General features: G+C 39.9%; 1 protein-coding gene across 2 annotated transcripts in view; it reads right to left on the bottom strand.

Annotated features, from left to right (window-relative positions):
- Positions 1-20,072, bottom strand: part of aff2 (AF4/FMR2 family, member 2) — a 152,303-nt gene that overhangs the window by 105,644 nt on the left and 26,587 nt on the right. For both annotated transcript variants that reach the window (XM_038698676.1, XM_038698677.1), the window contains exon 2: positions 3,789-3,909. In XM_038698676.1, the coding sequence (XP_038554604.1) occupies positions 3,789-3,909 (121 nt within the window). The remainder of the gene's footprint in view (positions 1-3,788; positions 3,910-20,072) is intronic.

The raw sequence follows: 20,072 nt of genomic DNA, 5'->3' as shown, positions 1-20,072 counted from the left end.
TACATACACAAACACTACACACCGTGGCGAGCCAAAGTTAGCTGTGAATAAATTAGCCCATCTCTTCTCCATCTCGGGCTCATGAATAAAAGATCTGGTGGCTGAAGAGGAACAGAAAACACATTTACAGAGAGGCAAAATGGAAAACAGAAGAGAAGGAGAGGATGAATACCTATGTGTGTGTGTGTGTGTGTGTGTGTGTGTGTGTGTGTGTGTGTGAATAGATCATCCCAAATAGCTGCTAACAGCATAACGCTCTTTAACAGGATTAGAAGAGGGATTAGCTAATAGCTGACAGAGAGAATGAATACTGGCGAGAGGGAGAGGGAAAGACACAGAACTAGAGTGATGGACACATGATAAATATACAGGTACATGGTGAGAAAGATGGTAGACAAAAATGAAGAAGAGAGAGACCAGGAACAATAAAAGTTCTATAAATCCTATGGGATAATGCAAACTGGCTGATACAGATCTCTAAAGGAGCAGTTCAGTAAGTTCAGGCAGCACTTAGACACAGAGAAAGTGCAGTGAGGTTGTAGAGGTCGTGGTAAATCCACTGAATTGAATGAAGTAAAGCAACAACCTCAGAAAAAAAAAATGAAATTGTTAGTGTGGCAAATAAATCAGCAGAAGAAAGTAGCAAGGTGTGCCAAAGCCGTTTTTCACATTGAGCAGCAGCGAGAGATAAACTGGGGAAGTGCACTGAGGAAAAAGATTAGTTGGAAAGAGCTGGAATATGAAACAAGTAAACATGTTGTCCCCTATGAGTGATGCAGTCAGCCCTTTGGGCCAGTCACTTATGAGATGAATCATTGCTCCAAGTTTTATCTGAATTATTTTTACCTTTAATTATTGTTCTCTTGTTAAGTTAATCGCTGTAATAACTGAGGGATGTAGAAATCCTCTGCACAGCAGCAGACATCAGGTGCTGGTATGTGAAAGAATACAAAATGAGAAAAGGGTTTGATACACACCAAAACTCAACTCTAGTCCCACTACTTTTTTTATTTTTCTATTTCTTTTAGTAGTTATGGCATTTTTGGAAGTACTGAGCATGTGTTAATTCTCGGTGAGCTTGGATTACCTGTGAATTTATTGTATCTAAATTGTAACTGATAATAAACTATGTGTAATGAGAGAGGTGTCTATAGAAAGCCTAAGGGCCCGTGTCCACCAAAGCATTTTTTTCTGACGGCAGCGTCTTTTTTCAATTCATTCCAATGGGAGCGCTGCGTTTTTACTAGCTGGTAAAAACAGCAGGAGCGTGAGGAGGCGCTGAGCGTTTTTTTCCGGTCGCAAAATGTTCAACTTTGGGAAAAACGCTGTGCTCGTCACTGTCACTTTTTACAGTTTTCACAGTGCAGGAGGGGCGGGACAAAAACCGCACCGAGCACATCCGATCTTGAACGAAGCGATGTGCCTACTCGCCGAGGTGTGTCCTCGCCCGCAAAATCTCATCAACCCACTACGGACAGTCTGTGCTCTCATGTTTCAGCCTTCTCTTTATGCTGAGCAAAGGCCAGAGCAAGTAGGCCTACATACCTTGTGGTGACATTTTACATTCACATTTCATTTAAAAAACGCTTTGGTGGACACAGGCCCTAAGTCCCTCCCCTTCCGGTGGACCACCATGGGACCTTAGGGCCACTCAATGCCTTAAAACAGATGCTCAAGTGCACCATCCACTCAAGATTCATATAAGACTCAACGAGCCCTTTAAACTTGTGGGGTCCAACATTTTGGTCCTTACAAAGCTGTCGGACCCCACAAGTATAGTGGCCTTACAGTTTTTGGACCCCACAAATATAGTAGAAGAACCCCCCCCCCACCCACACACACACAAACACACACACACACACACACATCTTGACCTCACCTCAGCGCCATTAATTAGTTGGAAACAATTAGTTGGAGTATGGAGGCACATAGGACTAGATTCATTATCAGAACAACCTCTCTGCTGCCATCGTCCCCGAACCTCGAGCAGCGTCTTAGTGAAAAGCCTCTGTGTCCTCTGCGTTCAGACACAGCAGTTAAACACATTCTGTCAAGATTCAAAGCCAGTCTATCCCAAGGATATCCCACTTGGTGGCATAACCAAGTGTTGCAGTGTCTGGCAGTAGCAAATGCAAGTTAACAAACCAAAATCTATTTTATATACAGGGGCAGGAGAGTGGCCAGAGCGTTCATCCGAGATTAGTACACTTTTACCTAAAGAAGAAACAAAATGATGATCTCAAATACCATAGAACAGAACAGACCAGAACCTTATGCCCAAGGATATTACAGCACTGGCCTCAGGGGGAGAGCATGATTAAAAATGGTTACAATGGCCTATAATGGCCCACAGGTTATCATCAGCTTTATCATCCACAAAAACAGCATAAAGTGCATTATGGTACAAAAAATATGTTTGGATAATTGTTAGTTAGCAATGACAGTTCCTTTCAATTCATTGCTTGCACAAGGCAAATTCGTTTCAGATGAGTCTAAATCACAAAGCGGGCTGCTTTAGAGGAGAGCGGCCCATCCTCACTGATTAAGATGTCGTAAATTCACTCCATTTGCCCAAATGAAATTCTGGTGTCAGGTATGTACATTGTCCTCCCGCACAGATCAATCAAAACCTAACAGCATAATATAAAACTGTCTCCTAAACAGCAATGAGAGAGCACTCTGTGTGGTGAAAGCAGCACTCGGTCTAAAGAACCACAATGCAGCCAGGTTGTAAAGACGAGTGTGTGTGCTGTATGTAGCTTGCTGATGTTAGCTTACAGGCTCGCTTTGTGTTTCTGTCCTTACATTTAAACCGACTGTTTACTGCAATATAAGTTGTGATTCAAAGTGTTTAAGAAATAATAATGAAAAAAGCTTATTCACGTTCTTTTTGAGTTAGATGACCACTATGTTGTTACATACGTAGCTGGAGCAGGGAGGCAAATGACCTCAAAGCCCCGTTCAGACAGGATTAATATAAACAGGGGTAGGTGGGGAATGAAATATTCACTGTGCTCCTCTGTAGTTTAATTCATTGTTCTGGACGGCTTTTTAACCATCAGGAAATGACAGGACATGGTCTGTAATAGACAAGGACATCACACAGGACGAGGTCAGTAGCCAGAGCGACAGACGTGAGGCAAAGATACTGAGTGAGGTGAAAGTCTTAACACATAGACATGAAACAGATATTGATATCATTTACTGTGACTTCCCTACGTCCATCACGAACTAACATCCATAAATCCACTCCGAAATCATAAAAAGGACAATCCTTTTATCCTTTTACACATTTTTGTCAGGATCAAAGTAATCCAATGATAGTTGTCTGTACATCCATGGGCTCGGTGTAAATAGGAACAGCTAGTAGCTAATTTGGCATAGTGCTCGCAAATATAAGCTAAAATAACAGGCTTAAAAGAGAACTGTAACTACTGTGTAAATGTACAATTTTGATCTTTAATTTGTTATCAGATTAGCAGCATAAAAAATGTTTTTGAGTTGATTTAAAAAAATATGCTCTTCCTGTAGAAAAAGCATTTTAAAATACTCTTTAAGTTAGAAGAGGACCAAAGAACAGTAGGTAATTGCAGCTGTAAATATTACTGAGTTGGGGGTGAAATATTACCCATATTATGTTAAAATAACCCTACCTTCTCTAGTAAATCCAGCACAGAATGGGGCTTTAAAATGTAAGTGGGGGAAACTAACTATGTACTTTAACTATGTAAAAATGATTAAATGTTTAATTATCTAATTATTACCATTCACTAATATATCACTCTTACTTTATAAGGTTCTCCAAACAAGTTGAATCCAGTTGAGAACAGGTCTTCATCCTGTTGGACCTCCTGGTTCCTCCTCTCCCACTCTCTCCTCTTCAGGGCACTGCGCTCTGACTCCAGATGACTGGAAGGACACAAAGAGAAAAGCTTGTTAGTCTCCCCCACTGAGGCCGACACATTGCCTGCCACTGGTTTTCTAATGAGTATTGCTAACAAGTCATTTTTGGATCTGCAAAGAGCACTGGCTGAAATTCTTTTCCTGCAGTGTGATTAGATTAGCCGGGTAGCTGGTAAAGGAAAAAACAGAGTAAATCATGTCAGTGCACTGTCTGAAAATGACTCAAATTCCACTTAACATATGAACAAGGAAGATAGAGCAAAAAACGACAACTGAATCTTGGTATGAGCTTCAAAGTGAGAGCAAGAATAAATGGTTTCTGTTAAAGAAGAATTCAACAGAGAATAAGTAATGTAGACACACATATCCAACTTGATTCATCAAGCTGGATGGTTTGTTTAAGATTACAAATAATATTTAGACATTGGCTGCTTATCAAACCTGGCTCTCTGACATCGATATGTCCCTCGATATGATAGGTTCCAGAAACCATTTACTTCACTTCTAAAACACGCTGTCTTCCACAGAAACTACTATCCGGATAATCACTTAAACACATAAACGTGACCTAAGTGTTTGGATACTTTTCTGTCTCTTTAAGTCAGCTCAGCACCGAGTTTAAGTAGTTATTTTTTACTCTGGACATTTGAATGAATTCCAGTAGTCTTAAAATTGATTTGCTGCTTGATCTTCCATAAAATGCTTATCCAATGCTACGACCCCTGTGTCATCCAGCACTTTCTAAAAGCTATCGCCCATAGCTTTGCTGTATCTGCAGCAAACAGTTTGAGTCAAAAAGAAAATACTTTTTTGTCAAAACAAGATTAGCCAAGTTCAGTATACTGCAAAATTCATGAGGAATAGCACAAAGATTGTTTCATGTAAAGTGAATCCTCCCATTTGCTGCAAAAGGACTTAATAATTGTCCACATACTAGATCAACACCACATTCTTCTGTCTGTGCGCTCTGCATGGAGCTGAAGCCAGACCGCGATTAGCTTAGCATATCATAAAGACTGGAAGGCGTACAGCTAGCCTGGCTTTCTCCAAAGTTAAAAGTATTCCTAAATGAACATGATGTATCTCAGTTCAGTACACAAAGAGGAGTTACGCTGTGTAACTAACTAGCCTACTTCTTGACAGACATGTTTATCCTTCCACCCAGCACGTCACTGTACCTGACCATTGTTCACCAAGAAGGCAGACAGAAGCCATGTCCTTGACTAAATAATAAAATTAAATGAATTAGACAATGAATAATCATCTTTATATACAGCCTATGAGAGCAACCAACTCACACAATAAAGTTTAACACAGCATGAACAATAAATTGTCTGTTCCTTCAATATTAGCCAGAGCTCAAAAAGGCAAACCTTTTACAGTTTTTCTATTTATAATAAGGTCAACATGATGTAACATATGCCATTAGCTGGGTGCTTTCATTCATGAGTGAATTCATTTTTAACGCAGGTGGGCCCAGTGGGAATTGAAGTCCTAATCCAGGCAGTGTTTATGGCCTGCTGTACCCAATGAACCATGACACATTGCAAAGGACAGATGCATTTATGTTCTGTCATTGGACGGATCCCAATAAAATTTGCTTTTAATCTTTCAATATTCCTACCCTACCGCTATGAACCATGGTTTTCTGTCTGGAAAGCCAGAATTATTGCTTGTGGATATGACTCAAGATTGTTTCTTGTGGCATTTAAAATATGAGACAGCTGACAGAAGACAATGAATGATTGGGAGCAAAGGAGAGTGGTCTGTGGGTAATGGAGAGGGAGGTGAAACCTAGGTCCTTGGAAAATGTTCTTTATATAACCATGTATCTTTAGCAAAAAAAAACCTTTTACTGCACAGTTACGATTTCACCATGCCCTCCTAAACTTTTTCAGTCACCAGCCTCCACTGAGAAATCTACAAGATGACAGCCAAACTGGAATCTCGGGAGTACAAAGTAATGTGTGTGGATATGTGTGAGAGTGTGTGAGAACAAGTTATGCATGAGGCTGTGGCCTACTGACCCAGGAAAGGGCATCCTGTTTTACCACATCCACTGCAGAGAGATGAGACAGGCCGGCTAATTAGTGATCAACACAATTAAAAGAGGCTTTCTCTTTTTCTCTACAAGACCTTGCCTTCAACATTTAATCTGTCAGCAAGATGTGTGTGGGAGGGAGAAGAGCGGAGTGGCAATGAGAGGAAAGAGAGAGGGGGAAAAAAAATCACAGAGACCCATGGGAGGGAGAAAAAGCCCCAGTTTCAGGGCAACAGACAGTTTCTTAAAAAGGAAAGAAAAATAACAGAATGATGAAAGAGTGGTGGGATGGGGAGATAGAATAGAAAGAGGGGAGGAGGAGCAAAAAGCAAGAGAGAGCAGTGGGAATACCAGACAAAATGATTGACAGGTTAGGTGTTTGCGCGCGCGCGTGTGTGTGTGTGTGTGTTACAGCAGAAGATGTGATCATTGTGTGCGCTGGGACTGCTGGTTGACATGTGCATTGTCTGTCAGTGCAAAGAGATAACTGACAGAGCTGTCTCTACAACACACACACACACACACACACACACACACACACACACACAAACCATGTGTATACAGCAGGCATACACATATACACAGGGCTGCAGTCCCATGCCACAGATCACTGTCTCTGTGTCTCTGTCACACACTAGACATTCACACAGAGGGAATCAGGTCAGATGAGGAAATTAACACATCCAGGATTTATTTCCCAGGGTGCGGCAAGAACAGAGTATGACGCTACCTGTCACACACAGGTTAGACTGCCACTCTGCCTTTCTACACCTCACTGAATTGACTTTTGGTCAGATCAGTGAGGTGTAGATCAGGTCAGGTTTTTTGAAGAAATGTTATACAAAAAGTCACGTAGTATGCTAGTTGGTTATTCTGGACGTGACTCTGTCTCATGATTCAAATCACACGATTAGGTACAAAGCACTTAGGTTACAGGACTACCTATTGGTGTAAGCTTTAACAGTTATTATTTACCACAGCCACCCATGAAAGAGAGCCAGGCATTTCTAGCCCCCCCCCTTTCATTAATGTGGGATAAACACAACATTGAGCTGTGAAGGAGCTGTCGGTGACTCAGCAAGTGTTATGAACGTCCATAGGCTTTAAAGCATCATTATGTAGTAATTTTATCTTAAAATAACAGCTTAAAAATCATTTTGATGATACAATGACTTGTAATAGGGTGAATGGCGCCTCTTTCATTGCCACTCCAGTCTCGTAGCGGTTGCTATAGTTCTATCATGGCAGAGGCGGATGTTGTTGAAGGAAGTGAGGAAGAAAAAAAGAGAAAGTGACAGAGCAAGAGACCGGGTGGCAAGCTAGCCAACAAAGCTAGACATCAACCGACGCAATTACCGCTGTCCGAGTGTGTTATCTAGCAAGTTTGTTAACTCAAGATTTATAGCTGCCACAGATTGACCAAGCAACGTTATATAACTTTTCTGCCATAAAATAACTGCTTATTGAGAGTGGCACCGCTGTTGTGCAGCAACATAACCGGGCTCAGCAGCCTCTATGGACATAACGATATAGGCGATTAGACAGAAGAGGACGTAGACGGAGGAAGCTAAGAACAGAAAAGGAGACTGATGAAGCAAGAGGTTCTCAGACGTTGGCGAGAGCTTTGTAAAAATTAAAGGCAGAAAAACAGATGCCCCAGCTGGTTTGCTATGTCTTGTTGATGTTTGGCTGTGTTAGCTAAGTTAATATCAAATGTATGTGTGCAGCTGTCTTTCAATCAATGACAGCGGTGAATTACACTCTGAAACAGCAGGGAATGAACTTTAACCTAGATCCAATAGCGACGTCACAGTTGCACCTGGACCTTTCTCCATAAATGTCAGTTTCATCTGTTTCATCCACTCTAGAAAAATGGAAATAGATGTGAAAATAATTAAAATTTCAGTTTGACTTTGAACTATAAATGTTAAAATTATATCTGTTTTCATATCCATCTTCAAATTATTTTTGATTAGACTACAGCACATGATGAAAGAACAAAGATGTCAGATCTGTAAGATTGTCCGCACTGCTGACAGATAATTGTAAAAGACACACATTTGAAAAACAGACAAAAAAAAAAAAAACGGGAGAGAGGTGATGGACAGATGGACAGATGGATGGATTGGTAGGGATTAATAGCAGTGGTGATATCAGCAGTGGGCATACTGTCGATGCTGATATTTTCTGTGAATGAAAATGTAGCGATGGCAGCTTTCTTTTCTACCACTCTGCTTTCCTTCTGTGTGTGTGTTTGTGTGTGTGTGTCCTGAAGTAATGCTGATAGCCAGAGTAAGCTCTGGGAATTTAATCTCAGCAGAGCTATGCTGTGCTCCCCTGATAACTAAACACACACACACACACACACACACACACACACACACACACACACACACACACAGCCGCACTCACCAGTGTCTCTAACACAGCCTCATCACCCTCTCATTCACTTTCACTGCACAGAACTTCATCCCGTTTCCTCAGTAAATGCTACTCAGGTGCCCATTAGCAAGGCATTGAACATGCAACTCAGGTTGTGCTAGCAGGCAGCTGCCCAGTGGAAATACAGATTCCTTTCCTTATTGAATGAAAGTAAATCAAAGGGGTTATCACTGGGAAACTGGACTATCGCAGCTGTAAGTGTGATACAAAAGTTTAACTGACATGCTTACACTACAATTTATATGTTCTAATAATGATAAATGAAAAATGATAGTTTAAATCATTTATATTATAGTTACTTATATTATATAACGCAGAACCCTTCCATTTAATGGAAGTAAAAACCTGAAAACTGTTTCCAACACACTGCACAGCAGCCAGATGTTGAAGCTGGTCAGTCGATTGAGTTGAACATGTTGAAGTTTCTGTGTTCTGTCGTGAGTGGGAAGAAAGGCTCCAGTCTGCGTAAGTCATCAAGAGAGTTTCTGGAGCTGCTTCATTGAAAATCAGCCAGAGCCTGACTTTGTGGACTCATGCTGCATCTGTATCTTATGGGAATAACTGTCAGAACAGTTCAAGGCAACAACCGGAAATATATTTGAACTCATTTAAAGCCATGAAGTCATTTTAAGCAAAGCTTTCTGCACATTTTGGTCATGCGCAATCAGCTTTTCTGTACTAAATACATACGCTACCCATGGCACATATAGTCATAGTTTAGATCAAAGCATTTGTTTTAACTTAAGTTCATACATTACTCATCATTTAACGATGAGTAATGTATTATCATTTATTAAATCCTTCTGTTTCTGCTTCTCTTACATCAGAGATGGAATTTTGAAGTTGTGCTTTTGCTTTAAAAGATGTACTGTGTCCTTTAATGGAGTTACAAGATTGAGGTCAAAGCAATAGCACGGGTTTGACAAGGTTTCTCAACCTACCTAATCCACATCTTATTTTGCAGTTCAAGTTTTCCAGTGGATAAAAAACATGCGTCAAGACAAGACATTTTTGCACGCATACATAGCCTGTATGAAACGGAGAAAGCAGCCAAACTGAAACTCCTCATTGGTTTCAACTGAACTCTAAAATAATGCAGCTATGGAGTGTTTTGCTTGTTATGCAATTTATAATAATGTATACATTTTGTACATGCACTTTTGCTGTAAAATTTTTGAAAGCAAGTTTAAGGAAGACTATTTTTCTGAAGACATTGATTGTTTTACCTCAGCTTTGTTGCACATCTTTTGATTTGAAATAATCAAATCAATCTAAAAGGTACATAAAGTAACTTTCTTTGCATTAATTTGATTTCCAATCAAGATACAGTGGTAAGAATTGTTATCACTGTTAATACAGTCTTAAAACAGTTAAGATAAGATATAATAATAATAATAATTAGAATTAGAATAGAATTTTAATCATGTGATAAAACATGCAATTAATCGCAATTAAGAAAAAATTAAAAATATAAAAATAATATTCTGTACAGTTCTAAATTTGATAATGCCAACTCTCATATGTTTATGCAGGGCTTCCTCGCATTCCACAGAAAGTGCCAAATTAACTGATTAAACTGTAAAAATCACTGGAGGAATGTTGACTGGCACCATCATTGAAATAATATTATATATTTTTATATATTATATTACGTTATATTATATTATATATTGAGGTGCAACTAACATTTTAATAATATGCTTGTGCTTCCCCATAAACTCAAGTGTATTAGTTTCCATCTGTCAAATTTAGTTTTAATGTTTGTAGTAATGATAATACACCAATCTGCATGATGCTGATGAGATCAATAAATGTCCCCCACATCTTAGTAAATTATCTTAGTCATTACCACAGGTCGAGGTCACCCACAGTATAAGATGAAGAAGTCCCACTTGTTTTAGCGGATTAGCATCAGCTGCTTCGTTCATGCTTCATAATCAATGTCTCATCACAGCTGTGTGGCTATACCAGCTGAATAGTAACTTCATGCAGGTGTACAGGTGGCCATTATAACTTGACAGTCATCACTATTTCTCTGCTGATTTGTTCATGCCAATGCTGCTCTACCACCACAACCTTGTCCTTATGCGGTATTTTTGGTATTGTTGATTCAACTAAGATTTAATGGTTGATGTTTATTAAGGGGGATTAGTCCTCCCAGCAGAATCCTTGTTGCTGCTTGTTTGAGAGCTTTTCCGCCAAATCTTACTTTAAAACTATTAGCTATAAATGGTCAGTTCCTTTAAGTTTCTCAAACACACTGCCAATCAGTTAAAATCAGCACACTCTTTTCAACTCGGTGAGATTGGGTAAACACAATATTTGTACAAAAAGAAAACAAAGTAGAACACTAAGATATGTTCAACTTCATCTCAGACATGGATTGTATTATTCATCAAATTCACACACACAAATTTGTTGCATATTTGACATGGAATTTTAATTTGGTTTAAGTTTAAGCCTATCGGGAAAAACAATGATTTTTTTAAAACAAAAAAACGTTGTATTCTACCAAATAAGGTCTCGATTAAACAGTGTGGATCTTGTGTTAAAATAAATTTGAATTCTAGATCAGGACCCTTTTAAGTCTTGGAGTTTTTGTTTTTCATTTTCAAAAAACTGTTCAACAAGATGGCAATACTCATGGAGATTTTGTTTTTATTTTACTTCAAAGTTTAACCCACGCTTTTAGTGACACCTCTGCCAGTCATCGTAACAATTTGCTTTAAAACCAATCATTGTATTAATCTATTTCTTCTAGAAATTAAATACAACTGATTATTATGCCTTTAGTTCAAGTGGTGTTATAAAAAAGCCTTTCATATTTTCAATCTTCGTATTTTATTTAACCTGCATTAACCAGGCAGCTCAATTAGGAATAAGCCCTTGAATGTGTTTGCGGTCTGTGTGTGTGTGTGTGTGTGTGTGTGTGTGTGTGTGGGAGAGAGCGAGGGGATGAGGGGGTAGAACGAGTGTTTTGGAATGACAGGGAGAAGTGAGGGGGATAATGAGAGGAGGAGGAGAGGGGGAAGGAGAGAGGAATAGCTGTCAGGCAGCAGACAAAAGCTTTGTTTGAAGTGTCAGTTCAATGACGCATTTTTGTGCGCGTTTGTGTGTGTTTTCTGGTTTGTGTGTTCATTCAGACGGCATTAGACATCAGAGAAATATCAGTAGGCATTCCTGGATAGACAGAGAAGAAGAATATCCAGAATGCCATCAATATGAAAATATACAGCTTTTAGGTTTCTGTATGTGGATGGATTTCAGAAATCACAGCTTTGTGCCTTTGTGTGTTTGACATGAGAGCAGATATTATAATGAGACACAGCCTTCAAACACAATGTTACTTCCAGCTTTGTTTTAATGTACATCACACAAACCTGTGTACGTGACACTGACGAATAGATACACAGACAGAGAGGGAGGACAGAGCAGTAGTATGCTTTGTGGTTGTTTGTCCCGTGTCACGTAATACTGTAGGATAACAACATCACACAATATGTAAAAGGGCTTTTCTCATTTAGATATGTACATATTTTCTAAGTATTTGGTTCTTGTCTTTTGTTTGTACTTAGCAAACAGTGATCTCAAAGCATATCAATATGAAAAAAATATTCTAATCTGTTTGTTACTGGAACAGAACAAAAAACATCAGGGGTACTACTAGAAGTAAAGAGCTCTGTGAAGTCTAAAATATCATACCAGTGATTACGTAAGTTATAGCCAATTTACTACAAATTCCATTTACTTTAAATCACAGCCAACCATCGGAAAAACCAAGCTGTTGGGTTTTAGATTTTTGAATGTATATTACTTTTCACCCAACCACTGAGTTACACTGGCACAATTGAAAAAAAATTAAAACATTTAAATCAATCGATCTGTGGGCCCACCACCTGCAGGTTAAGGATTGGCCATAACAAACACCATGTTCAAGCATAGGGTCATTCATAGGTGTACTTGGAACCAGAAAACCTTAGGCCAAAGATCGATGATCTTCAGAGCTGGGGCCATATACCTTTGTCACTTAAAGTAAGGAGAGGAGCAGAGCTGTCAACTGATCACCAGATGGTTGTGAGTTGGATCAGGTGGTAGGGGAGGCTGCTGGAAATACCTGGTAAACCCAAACATGCAGTAAAGGGTAAGCTGGGAAGAACCTCTGGAAGAATTTTATATGAATCATGGGGGAGGATGGGGACATGGAATCTGAGTGGGCCATGTTCAAAGCCTCCACTGTAGAGGAGGCTGATAAGAGCTGTGGTCAGAAGGCTGAAGCTGAAGGAGGTGGTCTTTTGGGTTTGGTTGGCCCAGGGGTCTCCTGAAGCAGCAGACAGGTACCGGATGCAAAGCAAAAACCTGTGTGTGGAAAGAGTTCGGGGAGGCTACGGAGCAGGACTTTCAGTTAGTTTACTCAAGGAAGTTCTGGTAAACCATTTGACGACTCAGGAAGGGAAAGCAGGGCTTGGCTCAGGCTGTGCTCAGCCTGGGAGGAGAACTGGTGACCCAGACTTGGATACTGTACATCAGTGGACAGAGCACTTTAAGGAGCTCCTAAACCCAACCAACACATTATCTGACTCACCTATATACTTGGCAAATGTTGCAGAAAGGGGGACCAATTATCGAGGTATCACACTGCTGGATAGGAGGCTCTAACCTATTTGTCGCAGATTTAGCAGAAGCAATGAGGATTCTGTGCTGGCCATGGAACAGTGGACCAGCTCGTTACCCTAGCAGGGTTGTTGGGGGAGGTCTCTGGGGAATCCTGTGGGGGGTACTGCGCCATCCGGTCCTTGTCAAACGAAAGGGAGAGCTGTGTCCGTATTCTTGAAACAAAATCAAACACGTTTTCAGCGGGTGAAGAGGGAGCTGAGCTTAAAGGCATCCACGCTCCAATGTAATGAGCTGAGCGTAGAGACTGAAAGAATGAGATTGCGGATTTCAAGCGGCCAAAATGAGTTTCCTTCTTACAGTGGCAGTGCTCAGCCTTATGGCGGACTCACACAGGAGGCGTGTGCACCGCGTTACAGCTGTGCCATGGCTGCCGGAGCAAATCTCTGAGTAGAGCCACTGCTCCTTTGCGTCGGAAGGAGACAATTGAGGTGGTTCAGGCCTCTGATTAGGATGCCTTCTTCCTTTGGAGGTTTTCCAGGAAAGTCATACTGGGACGAGACCCAGAGGTAGAGCCAGAATTCACTGGAGCGATTACATGTCTCATATGGCCTGGGAACGCCTTGGGATCTCCCAGGAGGAGCTGGAAAATGTTGCTGGACAGAAGGACGTCTGGAATACTCTACTACCGCGACCTAATAAGAAGGGCAGTAAATTCCTTAAAGGGACCCTGTGGAGTTTTTTTGTGAACCTCACAAAAAAAGAAAATAATGTAGGCTATGGATGGATGGAAATCAATCGAAAATATAAATTATGCTTAAATTAGATTTTGAGTGTTATACCCAGCTCATTTCATCTCTCAAACATGGTCTCAAAACATCCCAAAATGAGCTTTGCTAATGTTTTATAAGAAAGGAAATGCATTTGCAAACACACTTGATAGACCTCAAGGTGAGGTTCACAAAAACTCCACAGGGTGCCTTTAAGCACTTATGCTTTACTTGACTACTTATTAGGACTCACTTGAGCACATTTTTGTCGGCACTGGTTGAGAGCAAGATGGATGGTTTCAAATAAATTTCTATAATTTCTATTTTAATACATTTTATTTCGTTGTGACTTGCTATGGGTTCTTCAGATCAGTGCATCAAATCAAATTATCACTGACATCTGATTGGGTGTGTCTGATATGTTTACAGTAAATTACCACTTATTCAGTGCCTTTACAGCATTAGAAAAAGTGTGTTATGTGTGTGTGTGTGTGTGTGTGTGTGTTATGTGTGTGTGTGTGTTATGTGTGTGTGTGTGTGTGTGTGTGTGTGTGAGAGCATGTATTTAATCATGTGCCTCTATCGTTTCAGGTACTCTAACATAATGGCTTTTGGAGCCCAGTGAAACAAAGGATTAAAGAGAGCGAGAGAGAATGCAATGATGAGAGGGAGAAAGATGTTGAAGTGTGTGTGATACAATGAAAACAGGCCACTCAGGCACATTTCTGAGTGCAAACACTTTTGAGCAGAATGATTGTCAGAGCAAACACGGAGCCTAGTGACTCTAGAGGCCATTCTCACGCCATCTCATCTCATCTCTCTTTGGCCATCACGTCTCCGTATTCATTGTAATTGTCTGAAATGGCCCTTCACTGCTCTTTGTCCAATGATCAAATTCACGATAACATGGCCTCTTAAAATATATTTGAATTAGGCTATGTATGATTGTTACTTTTCACATTTTTTCCAGTGGTAGAAGGCAGAAAGAAATCCTTTTAAAAAGTCTGACTCCTGGTTTGAGCCTGGTCCAATCATCAGCGATGATGACCTATTCTTCTTAAGAATACAAGAAGAGCATTGTCAAAGATGTGTGATAATTCACAGCTAAGGTGTGAAGATTCGTACTGTTTTCATTAATAATGGAACATGTACTTCCTTTTATTAATTAGGTGCTGCTGAAAAATAACCAGATTAAATGTGAAAAAAAAAAAAAAAGGTTCTTCAGAAGATTTGTAAAAACAACAACAAAAAAAAGGCTGCAAGGTGGAGGGGAGAAAGTGTTTCAGCATGACTGAGTAACCTGACTTTACCTCTGGATTACTGTGGTGCTGATGTTAAAACACAACAGGATCAATGTGTCAGCCTTTTACTGAGATGACTGGAAATATTAATGCAGCTTCACATATTGCAGATATCTAAGGTGAATGTATCTGTGAAACCATGCATTGTATTTGAGCTTGAAAGCTGAAGTGAGATTGTCTGGTTTTTACAGCAAACAGGCCTGTAAAATATTTGCATTCAACACATCAGAATTAATATAGGTCATCACACCTAAGAATTGCAAGCTGAATGTGAATGAATCTCCTTACAGCTATATTCTGTTCTGACGTACTCAAGCAGAAACTAAATAGCTCTATATTTGCTGGAGGAGTTTTGTGTTGATCAGAGAAACTACTGCTGAAACGATTAGTCAATCAATTACATTTTAAACGATAAATTGATCCAGTAATTAATCAAGCGAAAATGCTAAGGGAATGTACAGAAATGATTTGAGTGTGGAGGGGTGCTGGAGGCCTTGTGTAGAGTTTTCAGAAGAGTAATCCAAAAAATGTAACAGCACACTGTGGAGGTTTCTTGTAAATGAACAAAAGTTGTGTTTACATTCAGGGTTTTTAACCAAATGAACATTGTCACATCCAACTCTTTTACTACTACCTTTGAAGGTGAATTGTTTTTTGCCATCTATAGCTGTTGATCTACTCAAAGGCATAAAACCTGCTTCAGGAATGTGTATTACATTGCCTGTGTGCAGGATCCAAACAAAACAGGAATCCTCTAAAAACATTGCTCACTACTAGTGCTGTACACTAGTAGTGGTCAAAAACGCTACAGGGTACCTTTAAGGACACGCACCTGAGTTGAAACATTTATAACCTCATATTCTGATAACAAAATAAATATGAATAAGATGATGCTGCTGATGAGATCAGATGTCTGAATGTCTGTCGTACATAAACCAATAACATGCTTCAAGTCACAATAAACTCAACAAGGGAACACTAACATAAAATGTAGAGAGAAAAATAAAAGATATGCTTGAAATCAAAAAAGATTGCTCCTCCTTCCTGAACTAATACTTTTCATACATAACCTAAGCATTCACTGTTTATTGCTTCTTAATTCTGAGGACTTGCTGTTTGTCTTGTTTAATATCGTTATTTATTCAATATCTTTGGGACTGTTGAACATTTTTTTACTATTCCGAAATATTTTGCAAACTAAATAATTATATAAGTAATTGAGTTGCAGTAATGATAGAGATGCAAATGAAATAGTTTGGGTGTGGGTTTAAACCTACACCTGTTGTGTTTGGCTACATAATCCACATATGTGCAGAATACATATTTTATTAGATCAAAAACAGATGTTTAACTTATCGATTTAATGTAATTACCAATAATTATTAGCAAATTAAAATCACTCCTGAAATGTTCTGTGGACTTATTCACAGTGTATTCTGCCTTCAGCTGCATAGGCTCTCAATGAACTCTGATTACACCCAGCAGTACAAATGTTTTGACGCTATAGAGGGCTGCTCCCCATCATCAGATTTCAAGATTTCTTTCCGCTCTGCCTTTGATGTGTAACTCCACAAGTATGCCTGAAGGGTGTTTTCACGTGGCAGTGGGCCCAGTGACTTCCAAACTGCTCTGGAAACCCCCCCCCCCCACAAAAAGCATGACATGAATCACTGGGGAAAAGTGAGTTTGCGCAGTGGCAACGACGACACTGTATTCCTAACGTTAAAATGTGTCATGGCAATAATTTCACAGGAATGTTTTATGCTAAAAGGCTACAGGTCGTTTCTCCAGCTGCCCACAAATGACACAAAATCAAAAATGATGGTGTGAAGAAAAACACGATTGCTCACTTTTGCCTTCTGAAAGGAAAACTGATTATTCCCTGATTATCCGGATCAGGGATAAGGGCGTTCTTTATCTTCTGACTTTCACCTGATGATGAGGGGTTAATTATTTAACACACACTCAAAAAGCAAACCCCGCCCCCCTCCTCCTCCACACACAGACATACAGTACACACACACACACACACACACACACACACACACACGTCCATACTTAATCTGCAGGCTATTAGCTGATGAAGAAGAATTAGCGCTTGGTAAATTAGTTAATTAGATAATGAATGAACACACTGAACTACATCCTGTGCTCTGTGAAATCAGAGCAAGGGAGAAAGAGACACTGCAAATGATCAGATAACAGGTTAGAAAAAGAAGGACAAAAGATGGAGAGAGAGGGGAAGGAGGGAGGACAAGGGGAGATTGAAAGAGAAAGACAGAGAGAGAGAGTCAGGCCGAGGCATCTACTGATGTTAATGTTTGCCTCCAAATGCTCTAAGAGCCGAGCTCTGGAGACATAGTCTGGCTAAAACAAACACACACACACACACACACACACACAGTATCCCTCACTGTCTTTCTCAAAAACACTCACATTAGGAGGTGTTCATGCAGTCGTACACACTTGGCACACAGTTGCACAAATCCACACGCAACCATGCAACAAGCCTGCATACGTGCACACACAGACACACACACACAGCCCGATAAGAAAACAATGTTAGACAGGCAGTTTATCATAAGGGCAGGAAGAGACAGAGAAAGATTAGAGACCATCCACGTATTCACAGGAACATAAACACTGTGTGTGTGTGTGTGTGTGTGTGTCTACACAATTTCCAGAAAATGACTCAGAGGCAAAATAAGGTAATTTAGGGGGAATTAAAATTAGAATAGGTCAACACGAACTTTGTGTCTTTTTGAGTGTTGCTGTGTGTGCGAATGTACAATACACACTATGTGTGTGTGTCTCTCCATATCTAATGACATTATGTTTGGTAATATCTGTATCATATAATCCATGTGCTTTAATCTCCTTCGTTTATATGCATACCAGTATATACATTTTTGCCCATGTGTGTTTGTGTGTGTGTGTGTGTGCGGGGGGCCTGTTAATTTCCACGGTGAATGCAGTGGTTAAGGCTGTTTATATGTTAATGGGATCTGCCATCTAGAACATAATAGCTTTACTAATGTAATCACAGCCATTATCACGCTTATGATCTCTGTCTCAGACATTATCGCTGATGTCACATGCTTGTCAATGCTGCTGGGATCCTCTGACAGTGTCCTCGGCGCTTCTATAATGCACCGGTCGCTCGCACGCCGTTGACATTTCTTTTGCTTCCTCTGCTGTACACAGTAAAGGAATTATGTTATTCTGAAAATTTAATTGAAAAGACAGCCGTGTAATCCTCACGCTTTAATCTCGCTCATTCACATGTGTGTACATGACCACATACAAGCATACAATTGTGTGTGTGTGTGTCTGGGATGTGGATGCATGTGCTGTTGCCTGTAGCTCAGACATATAGCTGGTATATTGACAAATAGTTTTTTGTGTGCAGCAAATATTTGCAGAGATGGATTTATAAATTGAGTTAATATTGTAAAATGTATCAACATTATGGATTCTAAAGTGTTTGTCATAAGCGTGGACATACTGTAATGCAGCGTTCAGACCAAACGCGAATTTAATCCTCGCAACACTTTCCTCGTGGGGGTTTTATCACTGAACAACTGCAGAGTGTTCACACACGTGATAATGCAAATAAACACAACTCGCCATTACTACAGCTGTATGAACCCACAGCAAACATTTTGCTGTGATTTAATTGCAATAAATGGATCAAACTGATGCCAAAATAACTACAATATGATGCAGATTTGTTATGAATTAACATATGAATTCATGCTTTGTCAGGTTTGTCAGCAAGTCCGCATGACAACTTCTAAATTGTTTGTTTTCTGAATGGGGTTCGGATCGATCAGGACTAAGCTATGCTAACTTGTTTACAGTAAAGTACAACGATAGCTGGAATAAAGTTACAGACACATGTTTTCTGAACTTCAACTTGCTCGCTTTCTTTTCTCCAAGCTATGTCCAGTTTTGTCTGGTTTATAAATAAATATGAAGTAGTAGTCCAACAGAACTCTGGGTGCCAACCGATGCTAACAACAACAGTAGAACCAGATGTGCTTGGAAGCTAGCTGCTGAGAAGCTCCAGTGAAGATAAATCAACGTTGTAAAAAGTAAAGTAAAAAGTACTTCTCGCCCAGGTTTAGAAGCTCTCCACCAGCCAGCGGCATTTCAATCCCCCACTCTGCCTGGCCCTCTCCACACAACGCTGCGACAGTGTCATGCGACTTTCTCGCTCGAGTTGAAAATTTTCAACTCACGCAAAGGCCTTCACGGCGCCAGCAGTGCCCCCTTCACACTGCCCGACAGGAAATCATGGCTCTACGTGTCTTTGCATTGACTTTGTATGTAAACGCAACGCTCACTTCGCTTTTGGTCTGAATGCACCTTAACAGATTAGATAAAAAAGGCTTTTTCTTATTTGCACTATCAAGCATTACCACCATCATTGTGGTCTGGTAAGGCTCAACAAGTCTTTGCTTGAGACAGACTTCATTTCAAATAAGTAAGTACCAAAATGATGGACAAGTCTCTTCTTAAATCAGACACCAGAAAAAATACCTCGAACCTACAGTGGTAGGCACAACCTGCTGGGCCATCACTGGCATTTGTACCAGATCTTAAGTCAGATAAAAACATGGAGGTTGTTATGGAAGTTTAGGTAGATACAATTGTGTAACTGACATCACAAAGTCACTTTTATGACTTTGTGAGTCTTCTTACCATTCGCTATTGTTACTGTTTGTTTTGTTTTTGGCATGATAAACATTTCAGTGTTCAGATCACCTGGTGATGATGTCCTTAAACCTGCATTCATGGATTTTTGGCCGTACTACGGCAGCTCAATGAGCCATAAACACAACACTGATTGTAATATTATTAAGTTAAGTTAGTATTTTAATATAATATGGTGAATGTGTAGGCAAACAGTTAGCTATTTACATATATAGTACATACTGAGCAACATTTGTTTGCTGTTGTGGTCTCTGACCACCTAGCAAATTTAAGTCCAATATTCCCTCT

The sequence above is a fragment of the Micropterus salmoides genome, unplaced genomic scaffold (assembly GCF_014851395.1).
Source record: "Micropterus salmoides isolate LMB-PRFRI ecotype aquatic unplaced genomic scaffold, ASM1485139v1 Ms_hic_scaffold_5, whole genome shotgun sequence".
In the NCBI taxonomy this organism is placed as follows: Eukaryota; Metazoa; Chordata; class Actinopteri; order Centrarchiformes; family Centrarchidae; genus Micropterus; species Micropterus salmoides.
This window is presented reverse-complemented; position numbering and strand designations above follow the sequence as displayed.